This window comes from Chinchilla lanigera, unplaced genomic scaffold (genome assembly GCF_000276665.1).
Source record: "Chinchilla lanigera isolate Chin_1 unplaced genomic scaffold, ChiLan1.0 scaffold00048, whole genome shotgun sequence".
Lineage (NCBI taxonomy): Eukaryota > Metazoa > Chordata > Mammalia > Rodentia > Chinchillidae > Chinchilla > Chinchilla lanigera.
Window position 1 is genome coordinate 4348341 of NW_004955449.1, and position 21590 is coordinate 4369930.

Below are 21590 nucleotides of genomic sequence, written 5' to 3' on the forward strand. Positions count from 1 at the left end.
GTGCCTCTGCCATCCAATATTTACCTGTCTACATCTGCAGCACATTTGCAGTAAAACTGGATCACATCCTGGCTTTCCTGAGAAGAGCTGGAAGGCTCAGACCCAGGAGAGGCGAGAAGGGTTGCACCACTCAAGCCCAAGACCCTGTCCTCCTGCATGGTACACCTTCCTTGTGTTGTGCACTACCTCCTCATGATTCCTAGCCTTGTTCTTGAGTAGTGTGTGTGTGTGTGTGTGTGTGTGTGTGTGTGTGTGTGTATTATATAGAGTAACGTGTTTCATTGTGGGTCAAGTACATTTCTTATTTGTTTGTGGAACTGAACCCAGGGCACTGAGCTACATCCCCAGCTCCTTCAATTTTTTTTTGAGACAGCATCCTGCTAAATTCCCTAGGCTAGGCTTAAACATATGCTCCTCTTGTTTCAGGTTCCCAGAGCACTGGGATTACAGAGATGGGACGTGCTGTCCTCCTGTTCGCCTTGGCCTTACTCAACCTCTGTTCTCCCTAACCAATCTCTTTTAAGCATTCACACCAGCCTCGGATCTTCCTCTTAGGTCATCCTCTTAAGCACCTGGCTGGCAGCTTTCTTTTCTCCACACCCTTTCCCCTGCGATCCGTCTTGGGTTGTCCCTTGTCCTCTACCAGTTACTTTTTCTTTCCTCTCACATTCTACTCACAGGGCTCCTTGACTTGTCAGTGCTTTGAAGACTTTTGTTTCTATGGCATTGAAGTTGTCCACTCTGATTAGTTTCTGTTTATCTCTTGACAGTTCCCAAAATCTCAATTCTACAATCTCTTCTCACCGTCTTCCACTGAATCCACTCTTCACCTTCTCAGAAACTGCCAGTCCCTCCCTGCCTAGATCAGCCTCACGGCCAATGAGCCACTGTATCTTCTCCTCCTTCTCTCCCCTCCTCCCGACCGCCCTGTCCTCCTTCATTCACTGTGTCCCCTGGAGCCAGGCTCTGCCCTGGGGAAGCCCTCAGGATCTGCATCTCTCTTCCTGCTCCTTGCTAGGACTCACTCAAGGTGACAGACAGGAAAGGCGGTGGTGCCAATGGTGTATTTTCCCAGAGGTCCTTGTGCAAAATACTGTTCTGCGTGCTCTAAGTGCAGTATCTTAAACACTCATTAACTTCACGACACTGAATTACTGTTCAGTTGCTTTCTGCCTGGCTTTCTTTTGAGTAATCCTGTGTCTCCCTTTAATTGGTTCTTTACCCCATTCCCCAAGCTGTCTGTCTCAAAGATGTAGTACCCGCCTGGAGTCCAAAGTCCACTCTCAACTGTGAGACCACATTTGCTTCACTTTTTGAAAACATAAAGGCTTTTCAACATGAGTTTCCTCATAATATCGCCTTAGTCCCTCAGGTTTCCTGAGTGTTTTCATTTCACCTCTATGTATCTTTCCTAACTTAGCGGTTCTTTCTCTTTAGTCTACGAACCTCCCTCTAAGACCCTTGATCCACTCCCTCCTGCTTCTTCTTATGTCCTCTCTCCTGCTTTCAGTGTGTCCTTCTCCTTAAGATCCTTTCCACGTCCAATTCCTCCCCTCCTTTTGCCTTCATACCTGCACCTCCTCCAACTACCAGCTGCTCTCCACCCTGGGCACAGTGCTAAATGTGGACAGGACCTTCCTTGCCTCTGCAGGAACAGGCAGTGTTCTGTGAGTCTCGTTTCTCAGGATCTGCCCTTAAAATCAAGTCACCCCAGTGCGCGGGGAGTGAGTAGGGCTGTTTGGACCATTGAAGAACCCTACTTTGGGCAGAAAGCTGGGAACTGCAGTCTATGTGAGTATGTGGCATTGCCTTCGACAGGAGAGGAAGAGAGAGCGCTGTTTTGACTGGTCTCTTGTCTGTTAATGTCTGGCAATTTCTGGCTGATTGCAGTGGGAACCAAGGCAGGAGGCTGCCCAGGTTGGCTGACCCCTGACACTGTTCTCTCTTTCCCTAATCTCCTGCAGTCAGTCCATAGCACCCTGACAGCAGCATTCCCTCAGCATCCTCTGCCATGTATAACTGCCATGTCTGCTCGCTCCTCCCCCCAGTTCCAGCCCTGCCCCACTCCACTCCACTCTCCACACTGCAATCAGAATGACCTTCGGAACACATCCCTCCTTAAATGTTTCCAGTGGCTCTCTACTGCCTAAGGAACAACACCGAGCTCCTGGCCCCGTCAGGAGCTGACCCTACCTGTCCTGTCTCTGTTCCCACCTGGCCCTCCCTAAACTTCAGGGAGGCCAACTACTTATTCCTGCCCTCTCTCCAGCCCTTGTGCCTTTGCCCCTCGCCCGCTGCTCATTCTTTTCCTTCTACCTAGCACATCTTCCTGTCCTGACCACCTCTACCTGTTCTCCAGGACAGCTCAAGGGCCTCTTCCCACCAGTCCCGGAGGGTCATCTCCATGCATCCCAACCCAGAGTTGGCCTAGACGCCTTTCCCAAGGGCTCTGGGGTAGCCCAGGCATTTCCTGTGAGCTGTTCTTATCCAATCTTGTCTGTATCACACATCACACTATTAGCTCCTTATCAGAGACCCTATCTGATCTGCCTTTGTAGCTCCTGTGTTTAGCAGAGGACCTGATACAATGTCTTTACAAAGAATAAATGAATAAATTAGATTTTGAATAAGAGATAGAAGTGGATGTTTTCTACACTTAGTACCTCGGGATTGTTTATTGTCATGAGCTTCTAAAGTAAGTAAAAAGATGAATTTTCACAGATTGAGAACAAGAGGAGGTTAGTGTTTAAAAGAAAGGATCTAAGTTAAACAGACTCTGTATGTTCTACGAACATTTGTTGAGAGGTAACTCTGAGTAGAGCACTATTACAAGCATTTTATGTGTAGCCTTAACCCTCAAAATAATCTCCATTTTATAGAAGAAACTTCACAAAGAAAAAGTAAATAACTTAACCAGTAAGTGGCTGAGCTGGGGTTCAAACTGGCGGACCCTGCAGTGTGACTACCACCTTGTCCTGCCGGCTCCATGGCCGTTGGCTTATAAAAAAATGAGTGCCCATTTGCCTCACTTATCTATGCTCTGTGCTCAATTACTCTTTGTCCTTTCTACCTCTGGAGAAGCTCACGACCTTAAATACATTGACTTATTAACATCAAATGATGGCTGAGAGTATTCGTGGGTGGGCTTTGAAAACATCTTCATGGTGTGATCAAAATATACAGTGAATGTGCAAATTTTAAAAATTTATTCAGTAAAAGACCCATTGCCATTAATTCCCCTCCTAGCCCTCCCCCTTGTTTGAAACACACTTATCCCATTGTTCTCGCGCCTTCCCGAAGCAGTTCTGGAGTCCTCTTTCCTGGTATCTTATGAGGCATGATAAGAAACATAGTGAATGTTGCTATCCATGCCACCCACCAGAAAGGCAGTTCATAGAATATTACAATGCATCCTCTTCTACCTTTTTTGCTGGATCTGGCCCCATGTAACTTCTGGCTCTTCTCCAAAGTCAAAAATGACCATGGAAGGTGAATGTTTTAAATCAATTCAGGATAGTGAGGCAATCACAACTAAAAGACAATTACAGACACTCAGGAAAGAAGACTTTCAGAACTGCCTCAGAAAGTGGCAAGAATTATTGAGAGCCCTTCCTGGTCCTCATCTCAGTCCAAAAAGTTTGTATTTGTAATCCCATGGAAAAGTTATTGGAATTCTAGTGAGTTAATTCCAGTCTATCAATTCTAGTACACCCATGGGGAGAACAAAGACGCTAAGGTGTATTTGTAGCTGTGGGGAGCCAAGGGGTCCTAAGTCTAGCTACAATGACGGCTAACTGGGAAAAAGGCCTGGACCCAGGGCGAACCCAGGTTTTATTAATTCATGAAGAAGGGAGTGGCTCAGGGATGAGTGAGAGTGGCCAGAAATATGTGAGTGCCACGAGCCGGGCTAGGTAGGAGACCTGACCTCTGCAATATGCAGAGAGAAGGATGTGCAGAAGGAATAATCTGTATAACACAATTCGAGGTACTATCTAGTGTTTTGGGATCAGTGCTGTGCTTCAGCTCTGGTGTGTAACTTTTTATGCCCTGGGAAGTCATAGCCCCTTATCTCAAGGCTGGATCCCAGCCAACTGTGTGGAGTGCCCTCCCCAACACACACATGTGTTTTTGGGAGCTACAGGGTGGGGTAACTCTGACCTGTCACCTTGCTTCAAAGGCTACACATCAGCACCTCAGCTAGACTGATTTGCATTGCTTAAAGCCAACTGAAGGGATAAGGAAAAGTCCTGGCCAGCTCTGCACACATCAGTACATGGACATAGGGCCAGGTTCAGCCAAACTGGAGATAATTGCTCTTCTTTCAAGAAGTCATCCAAGTGTCCTCCACAAAGAATGATGGGATAAGGAGATTCAAAGCAAAGGGGGAAGATTTGGGTGGGGATTAATGCTAATGTGTCTTTTACTGTAATCATTTTTTTAAAAAAATTAAACCATCACCATATTTTTTGATCACACTTCATACATAGCCAACATTTCAGCAGCTGCTAATCGGAAGTGACCCCCATGGAATAAGCAGCAGGGTAACTATTGATTACATGCATCATATTCCCTTTGGAGTTAATTCTCCTGCCTCCTAAAAACAGAGGCCATTGAAGTCTTGATATCTATTTGTGAGGCTGTATTTTTTAAATGACTGTTCAAAGAAACAAATTACTGAGAGAAACTCAGGATTACAAAGACCCTGTGAGAGGCCTTTGCCACCCTATGAGTCTCTTGATATCAAAAGACTTAACAAAGATAAAGAAAAATTAGAGCAAGGGGATGAGAGAGCATGTAGTTATAATTCTTCTGTGGTGAAAAGAGAAAGTTTTTCTTTTTTAAAGAGCATAGAACTGTACAGGTGAAGTAAGGCAGACATGCAAAGCTGGATAGCTTTGCAACTGAAGTCTTAGAAACTGTCTTGCAGCGGATCTCAGAATAGGAAGGCTGAAGGAGGGAGACAGGACTGGACTTAGAGCATTTAAGCACTGGATTTGCTTTTGGTGTTTAGGTCTCACTGTATTTCATCTTCATTTTGGGTGGTAGTGCCGTGTGTGTGTGTGTGTGTGTGTGTGTGTGTGTGTGTGTGTGTCTGGGTGTACACTATAACAGGTGGTAGGGGACTCTCTGCTGGTTGATACAGGGACAAAAGCTACAAGAAGAGAGAAGCTTCAGTTTCCAGGCTTAAACACAAACTCCTATTGCTTCAAAAAGACACCAAGTCATAAGATCGTTTGTTCCTCTACCCCATAGAGACGTCACAGAAACAAACTTGCAGTGCGAAGGAAAAGATGTGTTTTGAACTATCTAAAAGCAAAGCTGATTGTGGTGGAGAAAATTGCCTCAATACTACGCCTCCAGCTAGTTGGAAGTCTGGTACCTATATTTGGCTTTTTGCTTTGTAACCCATTTTCTGCAGAATACATGAGTGTTTCTAGAACTTGTGACTTAACAATATTTGATTTTCTTCTCCTCCAGTACTTTGAATGTTCTTTCGGTAACAGTGGACTGGAGCATATCTGTATCTTGACCAGTTTTATAAAACCCAGTACTTGCTCAGCAGAGGAAGTAGGCTTATTTGCACATTTTTTTCTTAAAGAGAAATTCTGCCACCCTCTGGACAGAAATCAATGATCTATTTCTTTGAGATTCGCCACAGAACACTGTTTAAGCACTTGCCCCTGAAAATAAACATTTTTTAAAAATCTATCATTTTTTAAAATGGGGATAGGGTGGGGAGAGAATCACAGTTGCTTTAGATAGCACAGACAAGATCTGAAATAATTATCTAAATTATTAAATTGACTCTAAGGAATTTTTAACTAAAGTAGAAACAGTCTCAGATCGTATTAAAGAAAAACCCTCTACTATTAAATGCATAACCTTTCCACCATCAGTTTACAGCCTATATTCTGGCTCTTCAGTTTTCCAGAGCTGGGTAGAGATCTTTTCACACAATTTCAGCTGTGGCCGCCTTTGTACAGTTACCTTTATTGGCCACATTTATATTAACTATAAACATATACATGTATCTGTTGATCTTTACCTAGAGCTAACTGAACACAAGGATGGTGAAGTTTCAGCCATTTGAGGGAAATTAGCCACCGAGCACGAACAGGCAGTTTGTCTCTGCAGGCTGCCTGCTCTCCCTCTGGGCAGGGAGCGCTTCATGTCACATAAATGAAACTGAACAACGCATGCAGGGGTATGATCGTTCTCAGCAACAACGCTGGGGAAATCCAAACACATGCCATGCCGTCTTTATAAATAACAGGAGGGGAGATGCAGAAGGACACGGAGAACTGTACCTGGTTTTAGCAACAGGGTTCAGATGCTTCTGGTCCTGAAGCACCTTGGCGAGCTGTTTTTGTAGAAACAGAACCTTTCCATGAGCTTCTTTAATAAACGGGTGGTCCAGGAGCTGTGCGACGTTAGGCCGCCTTTCAAAATCCTTAATAAGACACCTGTTTGCAAAAATCAAGAAACAATTGAAAGTACAGCCTGAGACACCTGTTCCCTGGTGAACAGGGAGAGGAGGTGAGAAGGCGCATTTATAAAGCCTCATCATCCATCATACACAACTCTCTCTTTATTAATACCAGAAAGTACAAAAAATATTAGCTGAATTAAACTATCAGAAATCTATATAGTTTGTTTTAAGTAAATATTTCATGCACAATCAATTTTTACCCTCAACTGACTTGGAAGTATTTGACACATTGGAAAATAGACTGCTCAGGCAATTTTCTGTCTGATTTTTCATTACAGAAAAATGTTTTTCAATAAAGTCAAGTTCATGAGTCTATGTTTTATTTTAGAAACATCTAGAATTAAATGCTATCAGCTCAAGTAAATCTTAAAATATGAAACACCCATTATTTAGTAGTGAGGAAAGCTGAAAAAAGAAACAAATATAAAAGAAACAGACAATCCAGAAGCTTGATTTCTAATGCCTTTTGAAGAAGTAGAAAAACATCAGAACAGGAAGTGACTACCATGTAATTCACATGAATTGGGATGCAATTATGTAAACAGGGAACAAAAAGTCCATTCAAAGTGGTAAAATTCAGGTTGCTTTTAACTCCTGTGCGGTTCATTGATTAAAACCACACCGGTGCAACCACTTTCTGCTTCAGATCCAGTGCCCTGTTCAAAGAAAACCACAACTTAATACATTTTGGGGCATGCTCTGTGCTACTAACGATGATTCTGACACATGGAAATTCCTAGTGAAATGGAATTACCATCGCATTTCTATTTTGAGCAGCTGCCCTTGGTGAGAGGAGGAAATTTCAACATCTGCCCTGTTAAGCTATCGGTCTTTAGCTCCCACTGGAGGCTTTGAATAAACACCGATGCCATCCTGCCCACTCCATGAACTAAACGCCTTTAGTTTTCCCAATGCACAGCCATCTAAAATATCACATTTTAAAAATCAAATGCACTGATGAATGGTGAAAAGCATCACCCTGAACATCTTCTCAGTACATTTAAGCAGAATTCTAAAGCAATCCTCAATGGTTAGATTTACAAGAAAAGCTTTACTTAGCCTTTGCAGTTTTTATTTCAAAACTCTTTTACATTCCTCACCTTCTAGTCCCAAAGGCCATTTGGTCACTTTCCCAGTTAGTCCAGTTGAACACTGATTCAGGGGCTTCCCTGCTTTGTGGAGCTGCAGCCTGCAGCTAGGAAAGCCAGCAGTACTAGATCCCCCTTGTGCTGCCCGCACGACTATAAATACCAACCCCACCTCGCCATGGGAAGAAATTAATCATTTGACTTTTATGGGTTAGAGCCTTTTGTATAAACTATTATATTTCCTATCAATACTACCAAATCAGTGCGCATGATAAAAAAAAAAAAAAAAGACTGCATTCCTGTCTTTATGTCGCCAGTCTTCTCTTGACATCAGGTACATTCATCTGTCTCTGTGACTGTCAAAGGAAAACAAATGTGAGTCTTTCCTGAGAAAGAAGGAACCCAAGCAGCAGCTATGAGATCAATAACACAAGTGATAGGCATGCTGACCTAGCTTGGGGGATGGTGCATGAAAACTCCTAAAATAAAAACAGTCACATGTCCCCTGAGAGTTCTTGCTGAAGGCAAACCCAGTGTCACACAACACCCCTGGTGCCTCCAAGGAAATGGGTGAAACAGCAGTCCACGATCTGCTGGATCACAGCTAGGACTGCTCAGGGACAGTGGTCAGGTTATGCTGTCTTTCTCATCACCAGATACCTGGGATGAAGTGTTTCCCCAACACAGGGAGAGAGAACCCTTGTTTCTGCACAAAACACATTTGGTTTTCTCCCTCTTCCTGTGAAGCTTCATCTGAAGGCCAGTAGGTGCTTACTGAAAAGGAATGAAAAAGCAAAAGGACTGGGGCAGCTCTTCCTGATTACTGACCAATGCTGAACTAAGGGATCCGCGGCCCAAGGGAAGGGTGGCAATTAGAGAAAATTTCATGGCATGTGAGGGGACAGGTACTCAGGGCCAGCGATCCAGGTGGGTCTTGAATATAGTTCCCTTTGGGTACTTGAGAAAGTAAAGCTCTGGAACAGGACATGAGAGAGACTAGGAGCCCTATACTTCATCCAGCCTTAAGACTCAGTCTCTCCTGGAGTCTAGGGTTGAAAGTGATCTGGATTATTTACAATTTTAGCACCCACTGGAGAAGCAAGGCTTCCAACAAGGTTGCAAGATCATTTGGTATGTTAGCGAGGGTCTCTCTGGTTCACAGAGGGAGTAAGAGTAAAGTGTGAATAAGACAGTGAGAGAATCAGACAAGGAAGAAACCAACACGTTAATCTGCTGTTTGGGGAGGATCCATAAAAAAGGAAGAGTGTACACATCACTCTCTGAAGCAATGAGTAAAAGGATTTGTTAGTGTTCCTGGTAAGACTGGAGTGTGCCGAATGTCATATTATGGAATCAGCAAAACTGAATCCAAGTGTGTATGGGAGGAATGCTAAGCAGCGTTGTAACAAACCCAACCACATTGGAGGGTTTTTAGGTGAAAGGCAAGAAGACTTTGAAAGTGTACTAAAACACTCCTGTGTACTTTTCTCATGGGGCTGAAGAGCCAGTCTGAAAGGGGATTATCATTCTTTTGGTCAACAGAGGAAAGTTCTCCCTTACCAGCAGACAGGGCCCAACATCATGCATGACTAGAAATAGGGCATTTACTCAGCAAATGGTTATTACACAGCATCAGAATAACCTAAAATTAATGCATAAAAAATTGTGATGTTTTCCCTCCAGATCTACAATCCAATCAGAAAGATGGAAGGAACAGAGAAATAGCAAGATCAGTGTTTGATTATCTATTTAGAGCAAGCACTAATAACACAAAAACAGAGATTCAGAGCTACGAGGATTACGATTTCCTGGCCTAACCCTCTGTCTTCAGAGGTGAGAAAACTGAGGTCAAGTCCTGACAGTGATGAGGCCGGTGCCCCAACTCCCACAGGGGACCCCTTCCACTTGGCTCTGTGTTGTTAAAAACGGTGCATCTACAATGTGTAAAACAATGCAGGGGGGAAGCATGTCACTGAGAGGCTCTAGCACGGAACCTTCCTAGGGCGGTAAGAACGGAGCCAGGTCTTGGGGAACTGAAGTGAGCGAGGTTGAAGGAGAAGAGGAAGAAGACATTACAGAATTGGGAAAAGGGACCAAGCAATTCATGAACAAAGACCGCCAGAATGTTTACCTCCACAAGCTGACACTGTGAAGCACCTAGGAACAATTATTGGCTTTGGCCCCTTTACCAATTCTTACTGTTTAAGTTTGTCGGCTCATCATTTCCATCCTAGTCTCCTTCTAGGCAGAGATTTAGAGGACAAAGAATTAGGATCATTAAAACTCCTGGAAACCTTCACATAGTTTTTAAAGCAGATGATGTGGAGAGCACATCACGTAAACACACCTCTCTCCTGATGTGGAGAACGAATACATAAAACCAAGAAAGTTGAGTATACATATTCATTTCAGGATTGCTTATTAAGTCAGGAATTACAAATTCCAGACACAGAATATCTTCCTCCAGCCAGAAACTGAGCAAAGCTCATAAAGGATATGTAAAATGTTGGATTGTCACGGGAAGTGGGGCCAGCCTGGGTGAGGTGAGGTGGGTGAAGCACTCTACCTGTGAGTCATTCCATGAGAGAAAGGAATGACTAGTTTTCTAGTCATTTCAAAGAAGGCTGGGGACAGCAGTGATTCTCTAAATCAAGTCGGTGTGGAGCTTCACGATGTGCATGAGCGTGTTAAAATCCTGGGGTTAAGAAAATGCTTCATTTTGTTTGACTCCTTGTCTCCAAACGTACTTGCCTACAGATCATTTTCTCTTGTTTTTGCTAATGAGCCCCCCAAATGACATCCTCGGAAGCTCTGTTGTAAGAATGAGGGACAGAGATGAAGCTGGAATTGGGGATGTGTCAGCAGACTGTGGGGCCCCAATTATCCCCACGTTTGCAATGTCTATGGGTTACTGTTTCTATAGGAGACAGTGTCTCACACTGTGGAAATCTATTCCCCACCTCAGGTGTTCCCAGTCTCTTGCTCTAGAAAAAGAAATTAAACATAGATTAGCTTTAGAAAAACTGTTCCCCCTCCAATCATAAGTAAATCTTTCATTCCAAGATTTTTTTTTTTAATTTGGTTTTAGATGCAGTTTCTCTGTGCTAAGGAACAGAACAAAACAACAGAATAAAAACTTCTTCATACCATGAGACATATATGAGACCCTGAATTTATACAGCTCTGGTGATTGCTTTGAATACGATAGAAAACCCCAGCAGAAGGGAAAAGGAGAAACTTTCAACCTCAAAAGAAAGCAATCCACTACCTAATTTGAAATTCTAGTACTTTCCAGCATGCTTTCTTGGCTGAAGATTAATTCTAAAAATTCATTAGTGTCACCACATTAAACACAGGTTGTTGAGCCATTTGCAGCAATCCTCCAGACTGGCTTATGCCAGAAACAGGCAAGAAGGGGACATTTCTTAGCAAGAGGCAAGGTCAGGCTCTGGAATGGAAGCTGCCTACACAGTTCCTGCTTGCAAACATAATCTCAGAGGGACATGTGTCACAGCCAAATGCTATTTCATAACCAAAAAACCGGATGTCTACAAAGGGGAGCTATTTATCATGAGTCACAGACTGATATTTACCCATGAATAAACGCACTTGATATAGAGCAGCTGAAAAAGCAAAAACTAAAAATACTGGTGAACTTAGAAGATTGAGTGACAGCAATCTTATCCCATTCAGAGGGAATGAAAGGAGATCACAACTCAGGATTCTCCTCTCTTCTCATCTCTCTATCAATCTTCTGTCTTGCGGACTTTCTGCTATTTTCTTGTAGGCTTGCAACTTGTTAAGTGTTCCATTGGTACAGAATATCTAAATGTTTTTAATTTGAGAAATGTTTCCCTGCCCTGTGATTCACCGTGCCGGCCCGAGGTTCCTATCATCGTGAAACAGCAGCCTGACTGACAAAGAGGCCTCCACTTCAAGGGGAGAAAATTCTCCGGAGGGTGCACTAATTATAGGCTAAATAGCAGAGCCCCGCACTCTGTCTCAGAAGAAAATTTCCATTCTGGAAGACAAGACTATGACAAACAGGCATTTTCTCAAAATGACTAACGCCTAAAAGGAGAAAAAAGGCAGGCTGAGAAACTTGACATTGCATATGTTATTTCAGTGAATGTTCACCTCTCTTTTTGCTAGATTACTTCACCGCATTTCTGTTTTTCTGAATCTCACAAATACAGTGTTTGGCAGTGTGTACAGTCTCACTGGTAAGAACTGAAACTATGTGCTAACCTCAGACCTGGGGCAGGAAAGTGGGGGTCCCTACTGATATATTTACATCACGATGGAGCTATTGATGTATTTAAATAATATACTTAACCACCAAACTCATTGTTCTCCTAAACACCAACTATGTACTCATACATCTAAAGAAGCATTGGGCAATTATACACAAAAGATTAGGAGTCGGGTATCGGGGACAAACCTAGTGCTACCTCTTAGGGATATGTGGTAATTTGTGAGTTTTACTTAAATTCATGGTCAGGATTGAGGGTCCAGAGTGGGTACAGGTGAACCTGGTGAGGAAATGCAGAGAACTTCTTCAGCTTTTTTAAAAAAAACAATCTATAAAATGGTCATAAATATTATTGTAGGAGTAAATAAGTTGGTTGATGTGTAGTGCTTGGTACACAGTGAGTGCCCAATAAATGCCAGCCCTCTGGGTGGTCACAGTATCAGGTGCTGGGGATACAGGAAACTCATCTGCAGGAAGAAGACAGCTATAGCACACCCAGTCAGGAGGATGAGGTCACATGAGTATCTTAGTCAGAGCCATGCTGCTATAACAGACTGCCTGAGACTGGGTAACTTCAAAAGAATGGTATTTCTTTTCTCACAGTTCTATGGGTGAGAGGTGGGTTCAGTGATGTGGTAAGAATGTCTCTGCTTCCAAGATGACTTCTCTAGAGGGAGGAGCCATGTGTCCTCACATGACAGAATGCAGCAGAGCAAGAAGAGATGAACTCCTTCCATCAAGCACTATTATAAGGGTACCAATCCCATTCACATGAGAGGAGTCCTCCCGACTTAATACCCCACTTTGGAGCAGCATTACGGGGTGTTCTACCATTGAGCTACATCCCCAAACTCACTTTCTTTCTTTTTCTTTCTTTCTTCCTTCCTTCCTTCCTACTTTCCTTCCTTCCGTCCTTCCTTTCTTCCTTTCTTTCTTTCTTTCTTTCTTTCTGTCTGTTTTTCTTTCTTTCTTTTTCTCTTTCTCTCTTATAGTGGTCCCTTTCCAGTCCTCATCATGGCCCAGGAAGTTTACATTTGCAATCCCATGGAAAAGTTATTGGAATTCTAGTGAATTAATTCCAATCTACCACTTCCAGTGCAACCCACAGTGAGAATAAAGACATGAAGTTATATTTGTAGTTATGGGGAGCCAAGGGGTCCTAAGTCCAGCTACAGCAACGGCTAACTGGAACAAAGGCCTCAATCCCAGGTTTTATGAATTCATGAAGAAAGGCATGGCTTGAAATTGAATGACTGTGAGAATAGCAGGAAGTACTCAAGTGTGTGAGCTAGGCGAAGTAGGAGGCCTGAAATTACCTCTGTAATATGCAGAGACAAGGATATGCAAAAAGGGTAATCTGCATAACCAATTTGAGGTAGTATTTAATGTTTTGAGGTTGGTGTTTCAGTTCTGATGTGTAATTTTTTATGCCCTGGGAAATCATAGCCTGTTACCTTGAGGCTTGACCCAAGCCAACAGTGTGGAGCATGGCTCTCCATCCCTCCCAGCTCACATATGTTTTTTTGGGAGATACAGGGGTAGGTAGCTGCCCTGTCACCTTGCTTCAAACACTACACATCAGTACCTTGGCTGGGCCAATTTGCATTGCTTAAGCCAATTGAAAGAATAAGGAAAAGTCCTAGCCAGTTCTGTATATATCAATACATGGAAATAGAGCCAGTTTAGCCAAAATGGAGATTATTATCCTTCTCTCAAAGAGAGTCATCCAGATGGCCCTCCACACTTTCTTTTCTTATTTTTTGCAATACTGGGTATTGAAGTCAGGCTCTTCACACTCAGCTACATCCTCAGCCTATTTTATTTTTAGTTTGAGATAGCATCTCACTGAATTGCTAAGTTGCCCACATTGGGCTTTAACTTGCAGTCTGCTGTCTCAGCCTCCCAGCTCTTGAGACAGGTCTCACTAAGTTGACCAGGCTGCCTCCTTCTTCAGGAATAGGTAGAATTATAGTAATGGATGTCAGAGCCTCACCAGCCCACCTCAATATTATCACACTGGCAGCACCTAAGTTTTGGAAGAGTCAAACCATAGTAAGAAGGTCATGTTAACGTTCAGTGGGTCCTTGAGTCAGATTTGAATAACACTGTACCCAGCAGTTACATTCTCTCAATGTGATTCCTTATCATTGTGAACAAAATTCCTGCTTGACAGATGTCCTAGTCAGAACTTGCAAAGTTCTGAAGGGGAGGAGACACTGAAGGTCTTACAATTTAGCACAAAGCAAAAAACTTGAGCATTTTCAAGTTCAAGCCTTTAAGTTCTTTTGTTTTTGAATGGCTAATTTCTTTGATTCAAAAATCAATTTCCATTTTGATGAACAGTCATGGTCTGCTTCTTAGTCCAGGTTTAAGTGCCCGGGGACATATGAATTGTATTCTTTTGCTTGATCCTACTTGCCACCCTGCCCTGAATTAAATCCATAATTCTCATTTGTATGCATTTTTCTCCCTGCAGGATGAAGGAATGGATAATACGCAGATTTCCCTAATCAGAAATGAACAACCAACTCCACAATGCCTGAGCATTACCTGCTCAGCCCCATCCCAGGACTGGTACAGGGAATTGGAGAGTGCAAAACAAACAAAAGATCTCATATTCACCTCTAAGGAAGTCATTGTCTCCCGGAGTAATATCAAACTTACATACAGGACATGTTTAGACTGAGATTCAATGCACTGATTCAACTAAAAATGTGTTAGGTATGTGCTGTGAACAGTACTACACCAAGTATTTGAGAGGCAAATATGCCTAGAGTGAGACATTTGCTTTTACGGATTGAGAAATAAGTATACATATGAACATGGACATAAATAAGCACAACTCAAGGCTAGAAAGTGTGAGCACGAGAAAAAGGAGACAAAGTAAGCAGTTCTAGCTAGAAGAACAAGTGTTTCTTGAGAGATGGCACTTGGGTCTAAAAGGACAAAGTGAACATTGGAAGGAAGTACAAGGCAGAGGCATTCAAGTGAGGGTTACAGGGAACCCTGGGGGAGACCCATGGGTATAAAATTCAAGCCTCACTTAGGGTACACAGTAGACCATTGCTGCAGTTCTAATGGAGGAGAGAATTGAGCTGGAATCATTCATTCATTCATTCATTCATTCATTCATTCATCCACCCAAATATAGAAGGCCCTGCCAAATGAGCTCAGGCTGGCTAGCATATTTATTTATTTTATTCATTCATCATTCATTTATTAAAACCCAGGCCTTGCACAGCTAGTCAAATGCTCTGCACTGTGCTACATCCTCAGCTCAGGACTGCTTCCTCAGCTACACAGCCCCAAATTTTTGAGCAGAGAGATAACAGAAGTAGCTATGTACTTTACAAAACAAAGGAGCCACATGACAGAGTGGACTGGAGTGAAAGAAGGGCGCCTTTTTAGGAAGAAGACAGCCTGAATTAAGGAAACACAGAGACAAAGGTTGTAGCTGTAGGTATGGAACTTAAAAACAAGTCAAGAGCACACAAAAGAAACAGAAAAAGCCACTGGAATCTTAGACAAACTTAAATTCAATAGATGGATGTGCTGCTAAATCTTTGTCAATATAAACATCTTTACCTTTCTTGCTCCCTGACACTTCTCTCAAAAGACTGAAAGGCCTTAAAGTTACTGGTTCCATGTTCTGGGTAGTTCTCATTGGACTTAATGCTCGGCTGAAGCCCTCAACACTGATGGTGGCTATGGCCCTGCCCACCTTCCAGAACATTCTCTTTCTTGCCTGCACTGATGCCTCATCTCTTGTTTATCCTCTTATTTCCTGACCATTCTTGCTTTTTTACATTCACTAGGAGGTAGAGTAAGATGGCAAGGGCAGAGGAGATAGGGCATGCAAAAATTAGGACCAGTGAACATAGAATTGACAGCATTTATGCCCACAGGCTTAGAACATGCTCCTGAGCTACCGCTGAGTTTTCTAGTGAATCAGACATAGTAGACTCAATAATAGAGAAGGAATTTTCATACTATAGGGAAGGTAATCCCTCACCTTGGAGACTTATGATGCCAAGCAAGTATGTAGATGCTGCTGAATATGAGTGGGTTTAACTATAATGTGTATATCTGGCACTAAGTAAAAATTAAAAGCAGAACAAGACAAGCAAAAGCTACTCCATAAAATTTACCACTGACTAATTACTGCAAATGATTTTTATAACAGCTTTAATAATTCACACACCATACAGTTCACCCATTTAAAATGTATAATTCGAAGATTTTTAGCATGTTCACACAGTGATATAACCACTGCCACAATCAATTTTAGAACATTTTCATCACCCCCAAAAGAAGCTTTATATGCATTAGCAGTCACTCTCTACTTCCCCTCAACTTCCTTGCTTCTGGGAAACAACTAATCTATTTACTATTTCTAAGTGTTTGCTTAATCTGGACATTTCATGTAGTATGTATGGCTTTCCACAACTCACATAGCATGTTTCCAAGATTTATCAATGTCATAGCATATATTAATATTTCTTTTATTTTTATTGCTAAATAATGCTTCCTGGTATGGATGTACTACATTTGTTTTCCACTTTCTTTTCTTTTTTCTATTTTATTTTACTTTTTTCAGTACTAGGGATAGAACTCAGGCAAGCAAGCATGCTTGCCAAGCAAGCATTCTACCACTGAACTCCATCCCAACCTTTTATACTTTAAGTTAATATTAATTCATACTGTTATAAATGTTTCTGCACTTGTCTTTATGCGGACACATGTTTTCATTTCTCTTGGGTACATATCTAGGCACAGAACTGCTGGATCACCTGTTAACTTTATATTCGCCTTTTGAAAAACTAGCAGACAATTTTCCAGAGCAGCTGTCATCATCCCCAGCAGCAGGGCAGGAAACTGGCTTTTAGCATTACATCTTGTCCTAGAAATAATTTAAGGTACCCCTCAACAGCACATGCATAAACAAGGTAGGTGTAATAAAGCAAGGTAAAAAATAATTACAGGCAGAAGAGAAGAATGAAGCAAAGGGGAAATCCAAGGGAATTAGACTACAGAAGAAAGGCCTTTGTTTAAGGGGGCCACATATTTAGCTCTGGAATTCCTCATAGGCAATGCAAAGGGAAAAATTAACATTCTGTATTTCTTAAAATTCACAATACACAAACGGATTTGCTGCTTAGAAAACTACAATCTGAAGATGATAATTGCTAATAGACCAAAGGTATGGCTTCTGTGGATTCTCACAGAAATGACTACACTATTATCCTCAAACTCACATGGTTGTGAGTTTCAGGGGTTTTTGTGTGCGTGTAAGTTAGTTAGTGGGGATTGAACCCAGGGCCCTCACAGTGAGCTACACCCCTAGCCCTGGCTCAGAGCGCTGAGATCATAGGCATATACCAACCAACACACCCAGCATCACAGGCTGTTTCCTATAATGCTCTTCAATCTCAACTGATGCCAACTGTTAGAGAGCCAGCTAGAGAAAAAGTCCCCATGGACGGCCAATCAACGGAGGCACTGAGTGCGGATCTAGGCTAATCCTCCCAGAGGCTTGATGAACTGTACAGAGTCCTCCCTTGATTCTAACCTGCAGAATGCAATGCCCGGAAGTTGCATAGCTCAAGTAAAGGAAAGGCAGACGTCAACTGCCATTCGCTGTTCATCACAAAGAGCACAAAGGAGATCGTAGAAGTGCAGCTTGTGGGGTTGAAAACAGCTCAAAGGAGGAAGCAATTTAATCCCAACAGTGGGAATTGGGGGAGAGGGGGGGGACTGAACCATCATGCAAATGGGTGTGGAAGCAACAGGACATCAAATTTGCCTCCTAAATGATGATAATGATGGTTCCAACTAGAATTTCAGGCCATAATACATAGGGGTGCGGGGGGATCCACTTAAGAGGAAAGATAATAGCCTACAGCTGCAACAGTCCTCAAGGCACTGTCACCCCCATTTCGTGCCCTTCCCTTAATGTATGCTCTTTTGCTAAAGATGTAAAGGGACTAAACACTTCTTTGGCTGATTGCCAATTACATGACTATTACAGATGATAGGAACATAAAATTGCGGAAAATAAAGCCACGCTTTTGTAACAACTTAACCGTTACTGAAAAACCTGGGAAAAAAATTTTTAGATAACAGGTAAATGTTTTACGCAAATTTGGATTTTTCACAGCTAGTAGCTGCCTTGGTTTATATTCCTGAAGATCATGATACCCGTCACCTGCCATCCTTTCTGCCTGCCTTCTGAGCCAAAGCTTCAAAAGATAATAAGCAAGAAGGCCATAATTATTACTGCTACTTCTCTTTGGAGAGAGGAAGTGGCCACCCAAGGAAGCCAGGGAGAACTGCTTCTGTGTGCTTTTAGCCCAAGAAATGAGCATTTCACCACCCACTCCAGGGATGCCAATCCAGTGCCTTGTTCAAGCGCTAAATTTTCTTAAGATAAAATATTTTTCTATTTTAGGCAAGGGAATGAATAAAGACACACACTGTCAAAGAGAGTCTGGGGAGTCCTTAAAACTCCTCCATTAGCATGATGAAGCAGAACAGCTCCATCTATTACATCAAAGCCTCATCAGAGACCCTAATCCTTTCTGAAAGGAACTCTCAAGCAGCCAAGCCTTTAATTTTCTGAATAATAGGCCATCTGATTAACCCTTGCAAAGCAAAGCACAGGCACTCCAGGCCACAAATATGCCCAGTGGGCTGACAAAGAAGGGAGGAAGGCTCTAGGAATGGGTTCCCCTCCCCCTGCCATGGAGCTGACTCCACGCACAGGTTTTATAGATGGTTAGCTTTCTGGTTTCCTTTCTCATCCTCCCCATTTTCTCTTCCCAGAGGACAGATTGCTTTCCTTCCTCAGCACCAGGGTGTGTCCTGTGTGCTGAGCCACTGTAGCTCAGTGACATGCAGAGATAGGGCATGTGGAATGACTGTGTCTCAAATTATATTCATAACTGAATCAGTGACAATAAAGGTGCTTTTAAAACATTTTCCCGCCCACCTCTATTCTAAGGCAGGTCACTTGTGTCTGGGGGAAGAAAAGAGACGGAACCCACACCTGGGAGAAAGGAAAGAGAAGCAGTAACACTACCTTAGACACTCTCAGATCTCTACAAGAGATGTCTAACACGGAGCCAGGCTGTTTGATTCTTTCTGTGGCATCCTGTTACTGAGGTGGACAACTGTGTACTGTGTTGCCAAGGACAGGTAACAGGTAAGCTGAGTGGAGGACGTCACACCAGTGTCCGTTAATAAGCACACACGTATTAGCCTTCCTGCTAGTTACATCAGATGATGAGATGGATGATTGAACGCATGACACAGTGGTCAATTATCATGTGGATGATATAAATTCTATTGTGCTGAGGACCTTTATCTCTGTATTGATCTGGCTTTGTGAGCAGGATCATAAATTACTAGCCTTTCATAACTGTGTGATAAATACTGTAATAACAGAATACCACAAACTCCTGTTTCCCGATAAATCCCCTTATGGTTTCAGCTAGAGAGGAACCATAAGGGTTCAGTACTAGGGTGTGTCCTGAGTGCTGAGAAGAAATCATAGGGTTTCTTCTCTAACTGAATGTGTTAGAGAATGTTTCACTTTATTTTATTTTACTTTTCAGAGCAGTTTCAGATTCAAAGCAAAACTGGGAGGAAGGTGCAGAGATTCCCCTTATACTTCCTGCTCCGCATACCTCCCTCCCCATTACCATCCCCCACCAGCGTGGCACATTTATTACAGCTGATGAACCCACCCACGCTGACACATCATAATCACCTAAAGTCCATAATTTAGCTTACGTTCGCTGTTGGTGTCACACATTCTATGGGTTTGAACAAATATATAATGACATGTGTCCACTCTGACAGTATCATACAGCACATCTTCACTGCCCTAAAAAGTCTCCTGCAATATACTTTTTCATCCCTACCCTGGCTCCTGACAACCACAGATCTTTTTACTATCTCCACAGTTTTGCCTTTTCCAGACTATCATATGGTTGTGATCACACTATATATATATAGCCTTTTCACACTGACTTCTCTCCTTTAGTCATAGGCATTTAAGATTCCCCCATGTCTTTTCCTTAATGTGATAGCTCATTTCCTTATAGCACTGAATACTGTTCCTCTGTCTGGGTGTACCACAGTTTGTTTATCAATTTGCTACTTCAGGACATCTTGGTTGCTTCTGGGTTTGACAATTATAAATAAAGGCATTATAAGCAAACCTGTGTAGACTTTTGTGTGGACCTAAATTTTCAACTCCTCAAGGTTAAATACCAAGGAGTGTGATTCCTGGCTCATTTGGTGAGAGTGTGTTTAGCTTTGTAAGAAACCGCCATGCGATCTTCCAAAGTGGCTGCACCGTGTTGCTTTCCTAACAGCGGTGACTAAGAGCTCCTGCTGCTCCACAGCTGCACCGGCATTCCGTGTCGCCAGTGTCTCAGAGTTCGGTCCTTTGTTGTTCTTTATTTTATTATCAAAAGTTATATGTTCTGTGTAGATCATGGAAAAAGCTGTCTGTCCCAAGTAAATAGTGGTATTGTGGAGCCAGCATACACAGGCTCCCTAGACTTTATGGTTACAGTTCTAGGAATTTTGACAACTACTTGATGTCCCATGAGTAGTGTCAAATTGGCCACTGTAGGAATACTTACCCCTCAGAAACCAGTAACCACTGCAACTGGGCCCAGCCCCACTTCCACCCAGCCGGATGTTAAACATGAGCCAGTGCACCCTGCTTGGGTACTGAAGAGCAGGAGAAAAACAGCACACTGACTGTCTAGTAATTCAAACCACTGCCATATTAGTACTACCCTTTTCCTCTAATTCTGTTTTTTTTACCTCCTGCCTTCAGTTGCTAAAATTTCTACTCTTTTTCCTTTTGTTGGTTTTGAAACCACACATTGTTTTTCTATAGTTTTAGTGATTACTCTATGTGTCTAACATATTAACTCAAGTATAAATTTTCCACTAGTTTTATCCTCTTGCTTCTTTGGAGGGGAGGCACTGGGGATTGAACTTAGGGCCTCTGCACTGAGCTAAATCCCCAATCCCTTATTTACTTTGAGACAGGATCTCACTAAATTGCTAAACTGCCAGACTGGGTTCAAACTCCTGATCCTCCTGCCTCAGCCTCCCAGAGTGTTGGGGTAACAGGAATGTGCCACTACATCTACCTTCTATCCCCTTTTTGAGCACAAAATCCTATACATGCCTAAACTGTACCCGGGATGCTTACTGCCCTTCCTCCTATCTTATGATTAGAGTTAGCCTTTACATATTTTATTCAAATTTTTTTCTTTTTTATAGTTAATATTTACCTGTTTTACTCCTCTAGACTGTCTTGTGAAATTAATTTCTTTTCAAATTAATTTGCGCCTCATTTGTTGTTTTGGTAGTTTGGTAGTTTCTGTGGGGTAGATTGTTACACTTAAATTTATGCGTGTGTTTTGAAACTTCAGTTGGCAGGCTCACTTGGAGGAGTGTTCTCCTCCCTCTCTTTCTCGCTTTCCCCTTGTGCCACACTCCTAGTCTAATGATTTTATGGTTATGTCTGCCTGACTCTCTAATCTCTAGCACAGAGCCAGATGTTTGTTTGTTTGTTTGCTTGCTTTCATAACACTGGGAATCAAACTCAGGGCCTTGGGCATGCTAGGCAAGTGCTCTACCGCTGAGCTATACTCCCACCCACTAAGAGCCAGCTTTAGCATAGCATTTTGTGTTCCTGCCCCATGGTTGTAGTAGATGCATGCATGGGCCCATC

General features: G+C 42.6%; 1 protein-coding gene across 1 annotated transcript in view; it reads right to left on the reverse strand.

Annotated features, from left to right (window-relative positions):
- Positions 1-21590, reverse strand: part of Myo3b (myosin IIIB) — a 417836-nt gene that overhangs the window by 219525 nt on the left and 176721 nt on the right. Inside the window, exon 10 of the mRNA XM_013518810.1 lies at positions 6309-6464. Coding sequence (XP_013374264.1) covers positions 6309-6464 — 156 coding nt within the window. The remainder of the gene's footprint in view (positions 1-6308; positions 6465-21590) is intronic.